The following is a 21584-nucleotide window of genomic DNA, read 5'->3' as shown; positions in this document are numbered from 1 at the left end:
GATCTCTATCACACACACCAGTCAATCACATTAATTGCCCTGTATTGTATTCAACTGCATCAGTCAATTCAGCAATCTAACTCGATTAAAACTACATTAAATCAACTGCTGTTCATTTAGACGTCATTGTGCTCAGTCCAGCGTAAGGAGAGGACTATGGACGACATTCACTGCTTTGTTTAGAGCTCTTGTGTCTGTACGACTGCCTATGTATTTAATATTAACCAAACTGTTGTGTACATAGCTCCGCGTAGTCAGCGCGTACACAACTTTCCCACTAGAGCGCGCCCCGCTAAGCACAACAGCGCAGGCGCTCGTCTGTCTGCGCACTACGAGATGGCACTGCCATAGAGACGGACCAAATTCTGCTTCCGCCGATCCGCGTATTAATATGTAACGCAGCCAATGAGGTTACTGCTAACGTAGAACCTTTTCTCCTCGCGGATCACACTCGCGCAGTGATACGTGAACGCGCGAGGTATCATAACGAGTGTACGAACCTCCGATTAGTCAGTCTGCATTTGTCTGTATCAGTCTGTACGAGTTCTACACTTGTCTGTACCAGTCTATAGTCAAGTTTCAGTCTGCGCCTAATAAGATTACCATATTCCTGTACATAGCCATGAAGATAAATGTATAGACACTTTTGTCAAGTATCAGAGATATATGTGAGAATAAGATTAACGTATCAGTACCAAAGAAACTTCAGATTGTCAATTGTAAATAGCATGCAGAACCACGTTAAGTAATTTTTATGCTTGTTATTATTTTAATAAATGTGTGTGAAAATTAATCAAGTTCTGTTTAAAGTTGGTCACCGTCAATGTGCTACTCTAAGCGTGCAAGTGGCATTTCTATCGTCTGACCTAACGGCAGAAGATAAACACCCCATGATAAGACCACGAGACATATTGCTGACACTCGCCTACTTCGTTAGAGCGACAAGGCAAATAGTCTGATGGTGTGTGTACTGAAGGTCTTACAGTACGCACACCACACAAACCAACCACTTTTGGTTTACAGTTTTATTAAACAAAGTGGTTCTGTCGGTGTAGTGAAAGATATTGGCAGCTCAACCAGGGATGGCCAAGACTCCGGCTAACGGACCAAGCCGTGGCACGAGTGTCATTGCGCTCAGCCTGGCTGGCACGTTTCGCCCACCGCCACAGCACGCTGTCTGAGCGCAAGGAAGGGGCGGAGGGGGAAATAGCGAACGCCCTGCGTTTATATGGCAATGCAGTCGCACTGCATATGACTTGATTTTATATTTCACTTTTCTCATCAACATAGACCAAGAACAAAACCAATTTTCAGTGTTTTTGAATACTTTTGTGCGCCGGAGGCACACAATTTTAGCTGGTACAAAATGTCGGCATACGGGCGGACGCAGACAATTTTACACATTTAAGCATTCAAGTTACCCCATAATCGTGACTTATTTAGTCAACAAACATCCTTCACACATGTACAATGCTCGAAATATTGTAGCAGTTTTAGAACTTCATCATGGAGACGTCGAAATGCTTGACGACAATTTTAATGTTCAAGAGATTTGTCTTTAAAACGTGTATTACCTTGCAGACCATTCAGTTGCATTTGCGCACAGGGGCGCTTTCAACTGAAGCGGCAAACGGTCCATAAAATAGATGTAAGAGTGCCAGTGTCCTCAGAACGTTTAGGAAACTACTCTTGGAATTCTTTCAAAGCCACATTGAATTCCTAAAACCTCGTGTTTTCTTTAACATCAGTGAGATTAGGGAACTAGACTGTTAGCCAGAATGTGTCCCTTCTACAATGCGATTTTCTTTTTAAATGCATCCCCATGAAATCATAAAGAAGTTGCTTCTCACCTTACAATGTCTTGTTGTGAGCAGTGTATCCTCAAGTCCGCTTAAAATGTGAGGTCTACAATCCATTCTGGATTATCTCATTTTCGTTTCTGCACTTCCTTTCCCTTCATAAATTCAACAGTAGCGAGTTTCAAATAAAAAAGCAACGTAATTTGCAATAATATACAGCATGAAAATTATTGAACTATATTAAATAAAATAGTCATAACTTCCTAGCGGTTTGCCTTGGGACTATCAAACTGCGAGACCTGCTTCTCCAGCGAGCGAGGGGGCGCAGTGGTTAGCACACTGGATTTGTATTCGGGAGGACGACGGTTCAAACCCGCGTCCGGCCATCCGGATTTAGGTTTTCCGTGATTTCCCTAAATTGCTTCAGGCAAATGCCGGAATGGTTTCTTTGAAAGTGCACGACCGATTTCTTTCCTTGTCCTACCCTAATACGAGCTTGTGCTCCGTCTATAATGACCTCGTTGTCGACGGGTCGCTAAACACTAATCTCCTCTTCTTCCACCTGCATCTCTTCCCATACAAAATTCAAAACCATCAGCCATTGAGCCCCAGAGCAATGTAATAGCGGTTGTGTTTCGTCAACACTATTGCCCACAGAACTGACGAACAGGAGTTTGATGAGAATGTGGTTTGGTTTAGCGAGGAAGCCCACTTCATGTGGGTGGGTTCATCATTAAGCAATATTGGCGCATCTGGGGTACTGAGAATACCCATTTCGCAATCGAGAAATCCCTTCATCTTCAACGATTGACTGTGTGGTATGCAATATCAAGTCACGGAATAATCGGTGCGATTTTCCTTGATGGCACGATTACTGTCGAACGGTACGTGAAGGTTTTGGAAGATTATTTCATCCACATTATCCAATGTGATCCTGATTTCCACAAAATGCGGTTCATGCAAGACGGAGGTCGACCCCGTCGAAGTAGAAGAGTGGTGTTTTGGAGGAGCACTCTGTGGACCACATTCTGTCTCTGTGGTACCCAGAGGCCACTCGCATTGACCTCGATTGGCCTCCATATTCTCCGGATCTGAACACATGCGACTCCTCTTTGAGGGGCTGTGTTAAAGACAACTTATGAAGCAGTAACCCCAAAACCATTACTAAGCTAACAATATCCATTCCGGAGGTCATCGATAGCTTCGATGTTCCGACACTTCATCGGGTTATGTAGAATTCCGGTATTCGTCTGCGGCACATTAACGCCAGAGATGGCAGGCATATCGAACATGACATAACCTAAATCGAATATCTGTAGTCGTGTTTAATGTTGAATAAAACTATGTGCACGCCGTAGTTTGTAACTAATTTACGATTTTTTTCGTATAGGTCAATAATTGTCACACTATATATAAGGTCTCCATACTTTTCGTTGAGTTCTATCAAAAACCATTGCCAACTGACTATGGAATAATACGTTCGACTTCAGGAATTTTACAGTTCGTGCCACCAGTTCCTTCACGTGCTCCCTGCCTGCAAATTTAGCGCCAAGTGCTTCTTGATGGAGAGAACACTGAATCCCACCTGTTGATCGTTATATTTAATTCCTCTTTCATTTCCAACTAAATCTTTAAATTCGTTTTGCATGGTACTTTAATGTTGCTCATAGTAGATTCGCTGTACCCGTCATTTATGTGACTGCGTAATATACTGATGTCCAAAATTAAGGCAACAAACACTATTTCCTCGTCCTGAGTCTAATTCACGTTATAGTTATACAAACTGTCAACAGATGTCCGTACGCTCGAGTCTTGCACGGAAGATGGCATTCCAGTCAATAGACAACCATGCCAACTATGACGCCAGGGCACGTAACAAACGGGATAGTGTTTTCCGGGTAGTCCCAGATCCACAATCGCTGTGTACACAATCGCAGACGGTGCAGGCAGTATGGCACAGAAAAGACGCTTACCAGGCTCTCTGCGGTGGAGGGTCATGGGAAGAATGGAAGCAGGACAGTCGCAAACTGATGTGACGCGACAGCTTAATTTGAATCATTCTGTTGTTTTTCGTTTGTGGCGACATTTCATAGACATCGAAACTGTAACCCGAAGACCATGGGGGGGGGGGGGGGAGGGGGAGAATTTAGTGAACCAGCATTTGCAGCTGACTGCAGAACGGTTCTCTGCCGTCAAGGTAGCTACATTTCGTGTAAGGAATGCGAAAATAAGAGAACTTAGTGCTTTTCCGGAGGCAGGACCAGTACAGTGCGGTATTTCCCTCGCTCCATTTGCGAGTGGATCACGAAAGGCAATGACTAATAGCGGTAGAAGGTAAGCCCCCCCCCCCCCCCCCCAGGTGACTAATAGCGTTACAAGGTACCCTCCGCCAGGCACCGTATGGGGGTTTACAGAATACGTATGTAAATGTAGATCTCACGAAGATGTACGTCGATGATGTAGTGTGTCATTAACCTGTTCTTCATAACGTGATCGGTTGGCACATCATCTGGTGACGAGCCCGTCCTGCCAGCTTTTATCTTTCAGACGTGAGACGACAAAACTGTCTGACTACAAAATATTCATAAATTATTACAAACTGTACAATTTGTCGGAGTGGCAAGAATTGTATCTGTCCTTATTGCACATCCATCTCTATAACTAGAGATGGAATCATTTACCAATGTAGGAAATTAACAGAATGGTAAACTTTACTGCTACAACGATTTAAGTATTTCAGACTCTTGTCACATGGCTCCAAAGAAAAAATAATTGCAGACATTAGTTGTATTTTCCTCCGCAACTGTGCGATTAAGTTTATGTGGCTTCCCAAAATCACTCACAGCCATTGCACTGTAAAATTAGTGTCATTAGTACTGCCCATGTGTTTACAGGATACAATGTATTCAAACAAAACACTGCAGTGAGATCACATAGCTTGTTTGTTTGTGGCAACGAATTATGGCGCTCATTTCGCTTTCAGTAATGATGTGCAGCTCGATGAAGCGGCATACTAGGCCATAATTTCGGAAAATGGAGATGACTGTCGCTGGCAGTACAGACCAAAATAATTACAGCGCGCAGCTACACAACTTCAGAACGTAGTTTAGATGGCTTTTGTTCATATTATTGGTCGATGAAGATGAAAAGACGCTATTCATGGACACCAACGTTGTTATCGGCCACCAGTTTCAAATTTCATCTCCGAAATGTGTATTAAAGAGATACGGTGGTTGCGGGGAGGGGCTTCTGATTAACAAAGTAGTTGATGTTTATGTGTCTTATGATTCGGAAGATTGCCCTTATGATGGTGGCTGTTGGTACAGAAAATGTTCCCTGTGTGAAGATGTATTCAGCTATACACGGGAAATGGAAATGCCGTGTGGCTAGGGCCTCCCGTCTGGTAGACCGTTCGCCTGGTGAAAGTCTTTCGAGTTGACGGCACTGCGGCGGCTTGCGTGTCGATGGGAATGAAATGATGATGAGGACAACATAACACCCAGACCCTGAGCGGAGAAAATCTCCGATCCAGCCGGGAGTTGAACCCGGGCCGTTAGGTATGACATTCCGTCGCGCTGACCACTCAGCTACCAGGGGCAGCTATAAACTGATGAGCCGAAACGTTAGGATCACTGCCCAACCTGACATTGGATGCCGCCTGGTGGAGTTCAGGCACGTGATATGTTAACAAAAGGATATAAGCGGAGCAAACACGAATGGGGGATCACCCTGGTGAAAATATGCTCTGAAAATGGGGACGTCTATTGAGATAAGTGACTTTGACAAAGGGTAGATTATTATTGCGCAGAGCCTGTGAATTAGTATCTCGAAAACGGCGAAACTGATCGAATTTTCACTTGCTACTGTCGTAAGCATCTACGGAAAGAGAGAGGACAGTGAAGCAACCACTAGGTGCTAAATGGTTGGAAATCCAGGACTTTTCACAGAACGTGCGGCTCCACGGCTGTTTATGCTCTGTGAAGTAGGATAGATAGTAGTCTGTGGCATCTCTGCCGAAAGAGCACAATCCTGGTGAACACACAAGTGTTTCGGAGCACACCGTTCTTTGTACATTGTTGAACATCGAGTTCCGCAGCACACCACCCCTACGTGTTTCACGTTGATCCAACGACGTCGGCAATTCGGCTGAATCACAATTTTGCTACACTAGGTCGCCGGTCGTCTGTACAAACGCCGTTAGCGAGGTTAACGGACGGCTCGAAACATGCAGCGCGCCACGGGCGAAGGCTAGTGGGAACAGCATTATGCTACTGGAGACATTTTCCTGGGCTTGTGTGGGGTCTGTGGTAGTAATCGAAGACGCGCTGTCACCTGCGAACCACCTGAATCCCTACGTGCTTAATGTCTTCCCGGACGGCAACGTCATATATCAACAGTATAATATTCCATGTTTCGTAGTCAGAGACGTGCTACAGTAGTTTGAGGAGCATTACAGTGGACTCACGTTGAGATGTCTCTGCGACCAAATTCGTCTGATGTAAATCCTATGGAACCCACCTCGGACGCAATCGGGCGCCATCACCGCGTACTTAAATCAGCGGTCCGTTATTTAAGCAAATTACATGACATGTGCGTAGATATCTGATGTCTCATACCTCCATAAATGTACCAACAAACGGTCAGATCTTTGATACGCAGAATAAATTATGTAATTCGCTCCAAAGTCGGACAAACAACCTATTGAGCAAATGGTGATAATGTTTTGGCTCATCAGTGTATGTGTCTGAATCATGCTGAACAATAAACCAGTCAGTTTTAATTATTGATTGGTTCTCTTTGTCTTAAGTGTACTGCAGCTTAAGAGAATGTTCACCAGCTTACGAAGACTAAGTATCATCAGTGATGACTTCTCAAAGATTTCCTCGTACGTAATAAGTTTTTACAGTTTGATTGTTATATAGTTTAAAACTGTTTTCATTGTATTGTAAGTACGTATGGCGCATACTGTTCCTATAGCAATCAGAATGCACGTATTCCCTATGAACTGATGAATCTTTGTCACTAAATAGGTAACTTTTCAGCTGCTGTGACCTTAATGCAGAAAATAAATTACTTTTGTATCATAGCTTTTGAGGAAGACTGCCAGCCAAGCTAACAGGTACACGTTTTTATGTAATCGAATTCTGGTCTAGACGGAAATATCTGATTTAGACCTAGTAGTCCATATGCTGAGTTTCCAACGTTCTTTTGTTTCCTTTATCTAAAACCAAATAGCAGCTCCTTTAGTGTTATGGGATTATTAAATATCCACATAAGTAGATCTGACAGTAACAGCACGTCACCGAAAGCAAAATCTTGCGTACAGGCACCCGACAGAAAACATTGTAAACACGATTACGCTTTAGGGCAGCGCCTGAACACCTTCATTCTTTTCACACCATTTGAATTGTTAGAGAGGCTGAAGATAATTTCGTACTCTGTATTAAAGAGCTTCAAGTGTCGATGAGAGAGGAAAATAAAAGGAAAAAGTGAGATTAGAATTAAAAGGTCGAGACCATTAAAGCGGAGCGCAGCTCAGAATAAAGAACGAGAATGGTGGAAAAGCATCTGAAGTAATTTGCGAAAGCCGCAGGAAAACTAAATCATGGTCTCGTGGTGGAGATTTGTATCCCGTTCTCCCCGAATGGGACTCCAGTGTCTTGAGACAATGCGCCCCTTAGCTAAAGAGAAGGTCGGAGGTAAATTTGTTACTGGGCCTCAGGCAGAAGCTCTTTGCTTCGGCTTTGCTGGTGACGGAGGAGAAGGATCCTGAGGGACTCGTGAACGCGACGGGCTCACAGGTGAGGCGCGAAGCGCGGGACGTCCTGTGGGACGTACAGTGATTTTCGCTGTGACTTAGTGGAAGCTCTAACCGGCTAGAGAGAGAGAGCACCCTCTCCGTGGCAGGTTTGTGCGGAACAAGTCGCAGATGCGACAGCAGGTTACAAGGAACCGCTTGCAGCTACTGCTTGGAGGCGATGAACACTGAAAAATGCATTGAATCATTTACCTCTGTTTCAGCTGGAAATGATGTTATGTTCAACAAGAAAATCGCCTTAAAAAGAGAAATGTATAAACCCTGTACAGACGTAATTTTCGTCTCCCCTTCGGAGCCACTGTGGTGTGTCACGTAGTCATACCGGCGGCCGCGGCCACAGTCACTGCGGTATCGGGGATTTTCGATACTTTGTGGAATTTCATGACGATCTGCTCCGCAGATTTGCTCGGAAACGTTTACTTGCAGACCTGGACCAAATCTCTGCACTGCCATAGCATTAAAATCACTCTAAATAATGGCCGACGTCCTTGCTTTAACCCGCGAGACAGAGTTAAACGTATCACTGCTACAAAGTCAATAAGCCCTGTTATTACCTGACTACATTTCGGAAGACACCGCGATCCAATCCCTGGACTGGAAAATGTACACTTTTACCAGTTCCTAAACAACCTGCAGCTGATTCACCAACAATTTCCACCGCGAGTCTCCAGAAAGACAAAAAAGGGTATGTCGAAAGTCAAAAGTGGTTTAGAAAACACTCTTCTAGTTCCCACACAAACAAATATGACTTATTGTCTTCAGTTCGACCCTTTCGAAGTCTGTTTCTCTCGTTAAACCTCACCTCCAGTTAGCTGATGACTCCATGATCTGATACTGTCCTCTCGACCACATGTGTGCAATTTAGGCCGCAACTGAAAACTACTCAGCACTTCACACCCATATGCAGGAAAGGAACCAGCCAGTTCCTTCAGGTTTTCATACTTAAAGAAATACCTACTTTGTGAATCGTGGCGAAATACTAAGTCTCCGAACACGGAAATCAGTAATATTCTCGAATCAGCACCTCTGCTCCAGAGATCTAATCACGTCAGCACCAACATTGGTGAACTCCAATCCACTCCACGAAATTATCTTAATTCCGTGCCTACCAACCAACAACAGGAGCGGAAGACGGCTGTCTCCACCAACTGATTACAGAACATAAACTTCTTGCTAAGGTCGCTAATTACCTTTATGCTTTATAATCGGTTTCACTAATCAGTGTTACCATCTTCAGACCTGGAAGGAATTTATACAGTGTAGCTATACACAAAGCAGTTGCAGTATACAATATCAGGAACAATATAAAAGGAAAACCTGAAATACAACATATCTCGACAGACAGTTTATTGCATATTTCTTAAAACAGGAGTAAGATTACTCTTTCACAGGAACTGGCAGGTACGTAACAGACTAGAAGACTGATGCATCGGCATGTCAAAAATAAAACTACTGTTTACACAGTTATGCCAATGACCTTGCCTCAAGTGCAAACAACGGTTCCCGCAATATCACTGGAGCGCTGTCGGGCTTAATGCTGTTGGCAAGCGGGGTGCACACGGCCTTTGTGAGGCCAAATGAGGAGCTAATTGATTGAGCAGTAGCGGCTCCGGTCACGAAAACTGACAACGGCCGGGAGAGCTGTGTGCTGCCCACATGCCCCTCCGTATCCGCATCCGGTGACGCCTAAGGACTGAGAATGACACGGCAGCCGGGCCAGTACTGCTGGGCATTCAAAACCTGTTCCGGCGGTGTTTTTTTTTATATACACAGTTATTCACCACATAGATATCCGTCTCATGTCATTCACAACAGAGCACTTGATTGCAGCCAGGGCGCCGCTAGACTGGCAGGTGTGAGCGATAAAGATAGACGTTGACAATTGGACCGGCAGGTGTCGCAATTGTTAGTTGTATATTCTTGCTCGATTTATTTGATTAGATTACAGTGTGCTAGCCAACACGTGGACGAAAATAAATCTAAACACATTTTTACAAAGTTATTGCCAACAACTAATTAAGGCAGATTCTAAAAAATAATTCTTATAGCGTTAATTGCTCAGTGCACTTATGTAAAATCTGAATGCATATTTGGTTCAGTTACCGTAAACTGATATACAATAGATTAATTAACACAGGATTTAACATTTACAAAAAACACAGATAACCTACAGAGCCATTAAAACATTTAAAAAATATTAACAATTTTTACAAATCTTAAAGAAAGCAAGAGTACAAATTACAGTCTGGGATTTTGAAATTTCATTAAAACAACAGCGTAAGCTGTGATTACATCCAAAGTAACGACAGTGTACTCAAATTATAACAAAGTCAAAAATTTTATTGTAAAATTCGTGTTCATAATTATCAGCAAGATAAAGTCGTTTGGGTAATCCGGACTTCTACCATCTCATTTAAGAAGCAGTGGAAGCTGTGGCTTCGTCCAAAGTAACGGTACTCATACAGTACCATAGTAAAATGAGAATTAAAAAGAATTCTTTAATTTTTTAAAGATGTGGAGATACGGTTATCAGCAGGGCTGCTCCCACTTACAGCACTTCTCTATAAAGCACTTTTTCCTTATACGACTTTTCACAAGGTTATTTCTAGTGCTGGAAGAACAACTGCCATAATTGGGAAGACTCTTGCCTTAAGGCATTACAGTGGGTCATGACCACAACCCACTTATAAGGATTGAGGAAGAACGACTCATGACCTCCATGCTAGACAAAGCTTCCCTCCGCTGTGTGTCGAAAAATGGGTCTGGAATCTGCAATAGCCAAGAGGCCGAGCCAGTGGACGACGTTAGGCAAGATCAATGACATTGTGTCAATATGGAGAGTTGCAACGACTCCACTCGTCATTACTGCCGAAAACTTGATCATGTGAGCTTTCTGTAATAGCCGGACATTTCCACTCCACAACATGCTCATGGGTCCATTGATAGCATTCATCTTTAGTGTACTGGGGATCGCTTCATTTAGGGTACCTGTCTGTTGGGCACAAACATATTTAAAGACTTTGTCATCAAATAACCCATCAGAAATAATCAAACCAGTTGAGATCGGGACGATAAGGGTGCCATTGCATACCATGTCCAATGAATGCTACCGTGTGTAATGTGTCGATCCACGATGTCTGAATGTCACCCGAAGAAATTGGAAGACGTGTGCAGTGCGGTACGGACGTGTTCCATCTTGCGTGAACCAGTAGTTTCAGAGCATTCGGCGGAACCTTGTAGCCGGTACAAATACATGATCCAGGACTCATCTGTATTTGTCTTCTGCGATAGGTTCATCATTAAAAATGGGTACAATAATGCAACGTGCACAAATTTCGCACGAAACAGCGACTTTTGTGGAAGAAACGGAGCAGGAGCTTGAACGTGTGAATTCACAGTACCACTGTTTAAGTGTTAATGTTCCCACTTGGAAATGTGAATTGAGACATCAGCAAGTGAGCTGTAGAATTTTTAGTGCTACAATACAACAATATCACAAGGAGAGTTGCTTGCACTATACAATTAACTACGGTAGACAGACACTTCCTAACATCTCATGTACACCACCTTGTACATGGGGAGCATGAAAAGTACGTACTAAATCAACTCAGCATCTTTTAACACAGAACACTGCATTATGGCTAGTATATGTTAAGGTCAAGGGAAAATGTGTAGCTTGCCTAATGCAGTGAACAGCCCACAGTGCTGGAAAATATCTTCTAACCGATGTTACCTAATGCTGTCCTATATCGCAAAACATTAAGTAGCGGATTCTCTTTTCACTGTTAAATAATATTGAGCAACTTTACAGAATCAAATTCTACATTATGTATACCTTTATCGAGTATGACCACTCGTTAATCTCCGCTGTTGTCTTGATAAGAATAGGGAACCACGTTTTTAGTGCAGAAAACCAAACATGTATGCAGTGTAATTTTTCCTGGCATGTTTCAGCTATCTCAAGATGTACCCGCAGCGCAGCCGGATGACAGCGGGGGCGGCGACGGCGGTGGAGGGGGCGGCGAGGGCGGCAGTGGGGGCGGGAGGGGCCGGGGGAGGGGACGCAGGAGCGACGGACAGCCCAAGGAGAGCAGCGCCTACCGCTACATCAAGGTGTGTGTGTAGCAGGGGCAGCACATTAGATTGCCGACATGGCGTTCGTACATCAGCTCTAAAATATAATTTCACAGACAAGCGGACTGTGTACGTAATATTTGTTTTGGAGTAGTGTTTATTTTATCTTATTTGCTTGAAAATACTGTAGATTCACAATGAACCCACCTCGCACTTCAAAATCACACTCGTGCCGGTCGAGGTACTAAACTACCAGTCGAAACAATTCAGAGTTGTGCTTCTCTGTTTGTTTTCTTACAAGTTGTTTCGATCAGTGCACGAGCCTCACGGGAATGATCAATGAACAATGGGAATCGCCGGAGGAAAGAAGGCGTTTCTCTCGCAAAGCGCTATCGAGAAAGTTTAAGGAATCGGCGTTTGTGACAGACTTCAGAATGATTCTATTTCAACTACACTGAAGCGCCTAAGAAACTGGTGTAGGTATGCGTATTCAAATACAGAGATGTGTAAACTGGCAGAATACGAGGCTGCGGTTGGCAACGCCTCTATAAGAGTATGTGGAGCAGTTATTAGTTCGGTTACTGCTGCTGCAATGGCAGGTTATCAAGATTTACGTTGAGTTTCGACGCGGTGTTATAGTCGGCGCGCGAGCGATGGAACACAGCATCTCCGAGGTAGCGATGAAGTGGGGATTTTCCCGTACGACCATTTCACGAGTGTAATGTGAATATCAGGAATCCGGTAAAACATCAAATCTCCGACATCGCTATGGCCGGTGAAAGACTCCTGCAAGAACGGGACCAACGGCGACTGATGGGAATCAATCAGCGTTGACAGAAGTGCACCCCTTCCGCAAATTGCTGCAGATTTCAGTGCTAAGCCATCATCAAGCTCTAGCGTGCGAAACATTCAACGAAACATTACCGATATGGGCTTTCGGAGCCAAATGCCCACTCGTGTACCCTTGATAACTGCACGACACAAAGCTTTACGCCTATCCTGTACCCGTCAGCACCGACATTGGACTGTCGATCACTGGTAATATGTTGGTGGTCGAACGAGTCACGTTTTAAATTGTATAGAGCGGATGGACGTGTACGGGTACAGAGACCACCTCCTGAATCCATGGACCCTGCATGTCAGCAAGGAACTGTTCAAGTTGGTGGAGGCTTTGTAATGGTGTGCGGTGTGTGCAGTTGGAGTGATAAGAGACCCCTGATAGGTCTAGATGCGACTCTGACAGTTAACACGTACGTAAGCATCCTGTCTGATCACCTGCATCCATTCATGTCCATTGTGCATTCCGACGGACTTGGGCAATTCCAGCATCATAATGCGACGCCCTACACGTCCAGAATTTCTACAGAGTGGCTCCAGGAACACTCTTCTGAGTTTAAACACTTCCTCTGGGTACTAAACTCGCCAGACACGAACATTATTGAGTATATCTGGAATGCCTTGCAACGTGATGTTCAGAAGAGATCACCCTTTGCACTCTTACTGATTTACGGACCTCTTGCAGGATTCATGGTGTCAATTCCCTCCAGAACTACCTCAGACATTAGTGGAATACATGCCACATCGTGTTGCGTCACTTCTGCAAACTTTCGGGCGCCCTACACGATATTAGGCAGGTGTACCAGTTTCCTTGGCTCTTCAGTGTAACACACTTCTCGCGCAAGCACTGCCAAGCAAAATAAGAAAAGTCAAAACTCTATTTTGGAATGGATTCGGTAAAGTAATGGTCAGCAGTGGCACGGGGTATTCTCCAGCGTACATCGTATGGTAGTATACGGACTAAGTACGTAAGTAAGGATTTAGGTCTTATGAAAATGCCTGGATTAGTTCCTTTCTTTGTATTCTTCTCCGTATTCTTTCTGCTTCTTGCAGTTTACTTCTTTCTTCCTTCCAAAGGTCCGGACACATTCCTCCAGGGGGTTAAAAAAAGTATTTCGTATTTTGAGGGGTGGGAAAATGCCCAAAACAATAAAAACTATCCACTAAACATGGCCCCTAAAATGCTTACCTTTACACCTGTGAGCAATTGTTCATCTTCGCAGATGTGAAACACATCTACAGAATGGAGTAAACAAATGAGTAAACAAATAAGAACACGTTATTACGGTAGTGAGTAACAACAGAGCTTCTAATGGGGATGCGATTCATGTATGATGCAGCAACAGCCTATTTGCTCCGAAATGGCCGTGAACACCTCACAGAGACGGGTAATGGCTAATGGATTGTTCGGGAAAGTCCATTATGTGGACTGGCTAGCTCGACTTTAACCCCTTGGATTTTTGGTTAGGGAGACAATGAAATCTTTCGTGTGTGCAGGTCGTATTAATGATGTACAAACCCTACAGGGAGCGTCATCAGTGCTTACCAGCGAATTCGTAACCAACCTAGAGTTTTTCAGTAGAAGAGCTGTGTTTCATAGCAGCGAAGACGATCAAGTGCCCATAGCTCTTAATACATGAATTTTAAAGCCCATGTTTACCGGATTTCATCTCCTCATTACTTCAACTCGGGATAGCGACCGTTTAAATTCGCGTCCAGCCATCCAGATTTAGGTTTTTCGTTATTTCCTTAAAACAGACAAGTGCCGGTACTGTTCCTTTCAGAGGGTAAGGCTGAGTTCCTTCCTCATCCCTGAAATATTTCGAGCTTGTGTTTCGCCTCTAATGACTTCGATGTCGACAAGACAACCCGCAATTCGCCTAAGCGACATCGAATAGAAAGACGTGTACCAGGCAGCCCAGCAACCCCACGCGTGGCCTCCTGACCAACAATGACTAACGATCATTTCATTTTACCACCTCTCAGATTGTGGACTAGGGTTTTTAAGCCCCTGTACATTGGCAATAATCTTCTTTAACCATCTACAATGGTGATTACGTATCACTAGATAATTTATGCAGCGTGTTCCTGGGAGATTGCTCCATATCCAGGGATATGACAGGAATGATCATTCGAAGCAAAAAGGTCTAACAATCATGGGATCTCAAATGTATCCCTTAAGTTATGTGCACTTTTTCATCTTCAGTAGCGTGAAACAAATCTCTTCTACTGCAAGTTCTTTGCTTTCCACAGATTGGAAGAAGGTAGTATGAAGCAAGATGACCATAGCTGTTAAGTCCCATAGTGCTCAGAGCCATAGTATGAAGCAAAGCTAGAAAATATTACCCAGTAAACATCACTAAAATGCATACCTTAAGACCTATGAGCATTTTTTTCCGTAGAAGATACGTATTTCACAGTAGCGAAGGTGAAAAAGTGATTATAACTCTTAAGGATGCATCGTAGAGCCCATGTTCATCAGGATTTTTGCTACCGATGATCGTGCTTCTCATATCCTTGAAAATTATTCATTCCTCCTTGGGCACACCCTTTTTTCTTAATGTTTCTTGACTTAATTCTTCTTATAGCGATGCTTTTCATTGGTTAACAGGCTACCCAACAATTTTTTAAATTTAATATATCAGAGTGTTCCCTATTTTGATATTTGATGTGAAGTATCATCACAGCTGCTCCTACATCGTAACCTATAGCCACTAGCTTCCGAGACACGTCAGGTTAGCTAGAGCCGGATTAAATCCACGCGATGGATTAACGACCGTGGATTGATACACCGGTCAGCCTGAGTACGGCTTTTAAGCTGTTTCACTCGCTTGTTCAGATAAATGTTGGGGTGGTACACTAATTCCACCTCAGAGACCTTTGTTTCTTTTTTTTTAAGTCATTAGTCTTCTAAGCGGTATGACGCGACCCGCAGTGAATTCCTGTTCTGTTATGACGTCTTCGTCTTGGAGTGGCACTTGCAACCAACGTTCTCAATTATTTGCTTGATATATATACCAATCGCTGTCTTCCCCTACAGTTTTTGCCCTCTACAGCTCCCTCTAGTACTATGGAAGTTATTGTCAGACTTCTTATCAGACGTCCTACCATCCTGTCTCTTCTTCTCAGTGTTTCCCACATATTCCTTTCCTCGCCGATTCTCCGGAGAACCTCCTCATTACTTACCTTACCCGTCCACCTAATTTTCGACATTTTTCTGTAGCACTACATCTCAAACGCATCGCGTCTCTTTTTATTTTGTTTTCATTTCAGTCCATGTTTCACTATCACACAACACTGTGTTGCAAATGTACATTCAGAGAAATTTGTTCCTCAAATGACGGCCTATGTTTGATACCAATAGACTGTTCTTGGCCTGGAATTCCCTTTTTGCCACTCCTAACTTCATCTATTTCCTGATCAACAATCCTAATAAGTTTCTCGCTATTCTCGTTTCTGCCACTTCTCATTACTTTCGTCTTTCTCCTATTTACTCTCAAGCCACATTCTGTACACATTAGACTGTTCGCTCCATTCAGTAGATCCTGTAACTATTCTTCATTTTCACTGAGTACAGCAATGTCATCAGCGAATCTTATCACTGATATCCGTTCATCATGAATTTTAATTTCACTTTTGAACCTCTCTTTTATTTTCGTCATTGTCTCTTCGATGTATAGATGGAACAGCAGGTGCGAAAGATTACATCCCTGTCTTACGTCCTTTTTAATCCGAGCACTTCATTCTTGGTCTTCCACTCTTATTATTCCCTCTTGGCTCTAGTTTATATTTGTATTACACGTCTTTCCGCATAGTTTACCACTATTTTTCTCAGAATTTCTAACATCTTGCACCATTTGACATTGTCGAACGTTTTTTCCAGGTCGCCAATTCTATTAACAGGTCTTGATTTGTCTTTAGACTTCCTTCCATTAAAAACCGTAGCTACAGAATTGAACCTTTCCTTATGCCAAATTGATCCTCAGCATCTTGGATACTTGTGTGGTTAAGATGAAATTGTGATAATTCTCACAGTTGTCGGCTGTTGCAATATTGGAATTGTGTTAATGATGTTTGTCCGAAAGTCTGATGGTACATCGCAAGTCTCATACACTCTACATACCGTCGTGATTGGTCGTTTTGTTGCTACTTTCCCCAACGATTTTAGAAATTTTGACGGAATGTTATCTATTCCTTCTGCCTTATTCGAGTCAGAACTCTTCCAAATTCAGATTCTAATACTGGATTACCTATCTATTCCATGTCGACTACTCTTTCTTCTTCCATCACGTCATCATAGAAGTCTTCCCCTTCATGAAGGCCTCCAAAGTACTCTTTCCACTTATCCACCTTCTCCTTTGCATTTACCAATGAAACTACCAATGCACTCTTGAAACTTCCTGGTCGATCAAAACTGTGTGCTAGACCAAGTCTCGAAATCGGGACCTATGCCTTCCGCGGGCAAGTCCTCTACCGTCTGAGGTACCATAAGCACGACTCACGACCCATCCTCACAGCTTTAATTCCACCAGTGCCTCGTCTCCTACCTCCCACAGCTCTCGTGCAGATCTTGCAGAATTAGTAAGTTTCATATCAGCGCACACTCCGCTGCAGAATGAAAATTTCATTCTAGAAGCATCTCCCAGGCTGTGGCTTAGATATGTCTCCACAATATCCTTTCATCCAGGAGTGCAAGATCTGCAGGAGAGCTTCTGTGAAGTTTGGAAGGTAGGAGACAAGGTACTGTTGGATGAGTCAGTCCTTACAACGATTATTTGTTTTTAGATTTCTTCATATTTTTCATGTAGCTATTTTGCCTTAGCTTCCCTGCACTTTCTATTTATTTCATTCGTAAGTGACTTGTATTTCTGTGTTTCTTAATTTCGCTGCACAATTTTTACTACCTTCTTTCGTCGATCAGCTGAAGGATTTCTTCTGTTGGCCATGATTTCTTGGCATTACCTTCCTTGTACCTTTGTTAGCCTTTCCCACTTCTGTGTCTGCCCTGTTTAGAGATGCTCATTCCCCTTCAACTGAGCTGTTCGTTATCGCAGTATCTACAGATCCCGGGAAATTAAAGCATATCTTTTCCTTCCTTAATACTTCCATATCCCACTACATTTGCACATTGATTCTTCTTGACTATTCTCGTAAACGTCAGCCCACTCTCCAACGATAGTAAATTGTCATCTGAGTCTATACCTGCTCCTGGTTGGTTTGTTGGCTTGGTGTATAAACGGACCAAACTACAGGGTCATCAGTCCATTTTTCCTGACGCAAACAAGGCTCAAGGCACAGAAACACCCAAAAGCACACCTAAAAGGAAAACGAATGGAACGAACAAAAAACGGGGAAAACATACACCATAAGGAACAGTGGAATATGGTATGGTCTGGGCTGGCTGATTACCATAACAAACTCTGCCACTCTGCAACACATTCAAATGTCCACCCCAAAAAGTCAAGGCGAGATTAACATATGTAGGGAAAGACGACCAGCAAGACAAACAAATGCAAAGAAAGTGTGACAGAGTTAAAATGGAGGGAGGGTGGCAACCTCAGAGAGAAGGCTAAATGTCCACCCTTAGATAATACGATAAAAACCCACCTTACCAATAAAACTAAATATGCTGTTGATGCACTGTCGCCCAACACCGAGAGAGCGGCTAAAAGTGGGCAGTCCAGCAAGATGTGGACGACAGTCATACGTGAGCCACAGTGACCCAACACCGAGGCAGGCTCAAATCTTGCCTCGGGCATGGATGTGTGTGATGTCATTAGGTTAGTTAGGTTTAAGTAGTTTTAAGTAGTTCTAAGTCTAGGGGACTGATGGCCTCAGATGTTAAGTCCCATAATGCTTAGAGCAATTTCAACGTTGCGACGGAGGAGGTAGCCATGTGTTAGCCTCATATGGCCAATGCGGAGCCGGCAGAAAACCACAGAGTCCTTGCGAGAGGCCCACATGGAGGTCTTCCACAATTTCGTAGTCTCCTTAAGGGCAAGCAGTTTGTTGCGCGTACTAAGTTTATGCCGTTCCGTCTGCCAAAGCTGAAAAATCTTGCGGCGTAATCATGATCGAAGGTCAGTTACAGGGATGGCGATCTCCAGAAGCGGTTTCTGTGTAACCTGTTTGGCCAGCCTGTTGGCAAGTTCATTTCCTGGGATTCCGACGTAGCCTGGGGTCCACACAAACACGGCAACGACTGGACTGTTCCATGGCATCGATGTACTCCATGATGGTCGCTACCAAAGTATGGCGGGGTAGCACTGGTCGATAGCTTGTAGGATGCTCAAGGAGTCAGTAGAGAAGAAACGAGCCCGCCAGGGCATTAGCAGAAGCGCTCAAGAGCACGAGAAATGGCCGACAGCTCTGCAGTGAAAACACTGCAGCCATCTGGCAAGGAGTGCCGTTCAATATGTCCTCCATGAACATACGCGAAGCCAACGTGAACATCAGCCATCGAGCCGTCAGTGTAAACCACTTCATGGTCCCGGTACGTGTCAAGAATCGAAATGAAGTGACTGCAGAGAGCTGCGGGGTTAACTGAGCCCTTAGGGCCATGTGAAAGGTCCAAGCGAAGCTTCGGCCTAGGTATACGTGAATGGACCTCGAGTGTAGATGGTAAAGGCAAGGACTCCACTTCAGACAGAAGAGATCGGACGCGAACCGCAATCTTAAGCCCTGACCTGGGCCTCCGATGCGGGAGATGAACCGCCGTGAATGGGAAAAGGAGCAAGAGAATTATGAATGTATGCAACGTAACTGGCGAGCGTGCTTAAGTAGCTGAGTTGGTAGAGCACTTGCCCGCGAAAGGCAAAGGTCCCGAGTTCGAGTCTCGGTCCTGCACACAATCTACCACGAAGTTTCTGTTTTACTATTTCTTGAGATATGTTTAGCTTCACAGAAATGTTAACGTATTCCAGGTTGCAATTCCAAATCCTTTGTTACACCTAATTATCAGAGAAAATTGCTTAGTATCATATTTCCATCTTCCGGGTCTTGGTATCCGATTTCCATAATAAACCATTCGCTTACTTTCCTCTCACTCATCATTAAAGGCTAAAGTGGTTGAGACTCTTTGCAGGATACGGGGTACGATGGTTTCCCTGAATCTTCGGTGCCCACATTTTCATCGTATACGACGGCACTCGATCGTCGTTATGGTTTTTTCTTAGCTCGCGAGCGCTAGGTAGTTCACTCTCAGTCTAATCAAAAGAGAATGTTAATACCACGGATCCCTTCGTGTTCGTTCATGTGCCCCACATAAAACGCTCACCTTTCACCATGGTGCTGCCTAACTCAGACGAGTATCGCATCAGCACAGCAATGATGTTTGGTATGTAAGGGGTGATCAAAAAGGTCTCTCCGCAGTGCCTTATGATTGTTCGCCTGCCTGGGTTACTTCCCTTCGAGTTGACTCTCCCAACATTCCACTGTTTCGTTTATATCAGCCAGCGTCAATAGTACCGTTGGTTCAAAATGGTTCAAATGGCTCTGAGCACTATGGGACTTAACATCTATGGTCATCAGTCCCCTAGAACTTAGAACTACTTAAACCTAACTAACCTAAGGACATCATACACACCCATGCCCGAGGCAGGATTCGAACCTGCGACCGTAGCAGTCCCGTGGTTCCGGACTGCAGCGCCAGAACCACACGGTCACCGCGGCCGGCTAAACTTCTCGATATTTCCGATAAAATGTCCATGAATTCGAACAAGTCAGTGAGAAAACTCGGCCAGGAAATCGATGTTAGTGTCGGAACGGCCCACCCAGCTGTAAGGGAAAAATTAGAACTTTTCCCATATAAAGTGACAGTCGTGCAAGAACTGAAAAATACTGACCATGGCAAGAGACTACATTATTGTCAATGGTTCAAAAATTTCGTTCAACAAAATGGAAGGGATATTCATAATGAAACGTTCTTCATTGATGAGGCGTGGTTTCATTTGCCCGGGTACATGAACTCGCAAAATTCTCGTATGGGGAGTACTGCAAATCCATTGTGTATTCATGAGGAACCACTTCATTCTGTGAAAATAGGAGTTTGGATTGCAATTCATAGACGTCTGATTGTGGGTCCCATATTTTTCAACGAAACATTAAACGCACAACTATACTGCAGTGATATTCTGTAACAATTCATAGGAGAACTTGTGTTAAGTGAAATACTGGACGGTTATTTTCAACAAGATGGTGCAACCGCGCATCCAGCTCGCGTTTCAATGTCACCGCTTGCTGATGTTTCTGGTGATCACATAATATCACAGGGATTTTGGCCTCCCCGATCACCTGGCCTAACACCGCCTGACTGCCTTCTGGGGTGCAGCGAAAGCAATTGTCTATAAACACCGTCCAAAATCCTTCGATGAATTGAAAACTGCAATATCCACTTTCACTGCTTCTGTTACAGAAGAAATGTTAGAGATTGAGTTTGGAAACATGATTAGACGAATTGAATTGTGTATTCAACAACAGAGGGAGACTTAACATTTAATGTGAAAATTTGTAAGTAAAAATGAATATTCACCAAATTAATAGCTTGTATTTCACTGAGATTCATTTCGGTATATTCACCGCGGCACACGGCACGCGCGGCTAACAATCGTGCGGCACTGCGGAGAGACTTTTTGAACACTCAGTAGTGTATCCCCGGCGATGAGCTGCCTCGTCGCAGCGAGAGGTAGTCTTATTACTTACTAAAACTTTCTCTGTTGTCCTGTTGTCACTGAAATATTCCTTTCTTCTCTCGAAATCAGTTAGCCACAGACATAACCCAAATAATATTGCTTACATGATAATAACAGTTTCGATTTAATATGCATTCACTCATTCACATATCTCTGTTAGATACGTTGACGAGGGATCATATCCTTACTCCAACATTTGCCTGCATCTAGCAGTACAAAGACGTTCCAGCACCTCGTAATGTCTTTGGATAGACTGTTCAAGATTTGTGCCTAAGGAAAATTTACGAGCGAAAAATCGAAACCAGCGACAACTTCTACAATTTGAACAGCTTTATAATACACTGAATTTTTTCCAACGACTACTGT

The 21584-nt window shown here is 43.7% G+C and overlaps 1 protein-coding gene across 1 annotated transcript in view; it reads left to right on the top strand.

The window, feature by feature from the left end:
* Positions 1-21584, top strand: part of LOC126481921 (endothelin-converting enzyme-like 1) — a 270679-nt gene that overhangs the window by 144511 nt on the left and 104584 nt on the right. Inside the window, exons 5-6 of the mRNA XM_050105881.1 lie at positions 11572-11626; positions 11678-11730. Coding sequence (XP_049961838.1) covers positions 11572-11626; positions 11678-11730 — 108 coding nt within the window. The remainder of the gene's footprint in view (positions 1-11571; positions 11627-11677; positions 11731-21584) is intronic.

Source organism: Schistocerca serialis, chromosome 5 (genome assembly GCF_023864345.2).
Source record: "Schistocerca serialis cubense isolate TAMUIC-IGC-003099 chromosome 5, iqSchSeri2.2, whole genome shotgun sequence".
NCBI lineage: Eukaryota > Metazoa > Arthropoda > Insecta > Orthoptera > Acrididae > Schistocerca > Schistocerca serialis.
Note: the sequence above shows the minus strand (reverse complement) of the source record. Positions and strands in the feature narration are given on the sequence as shown.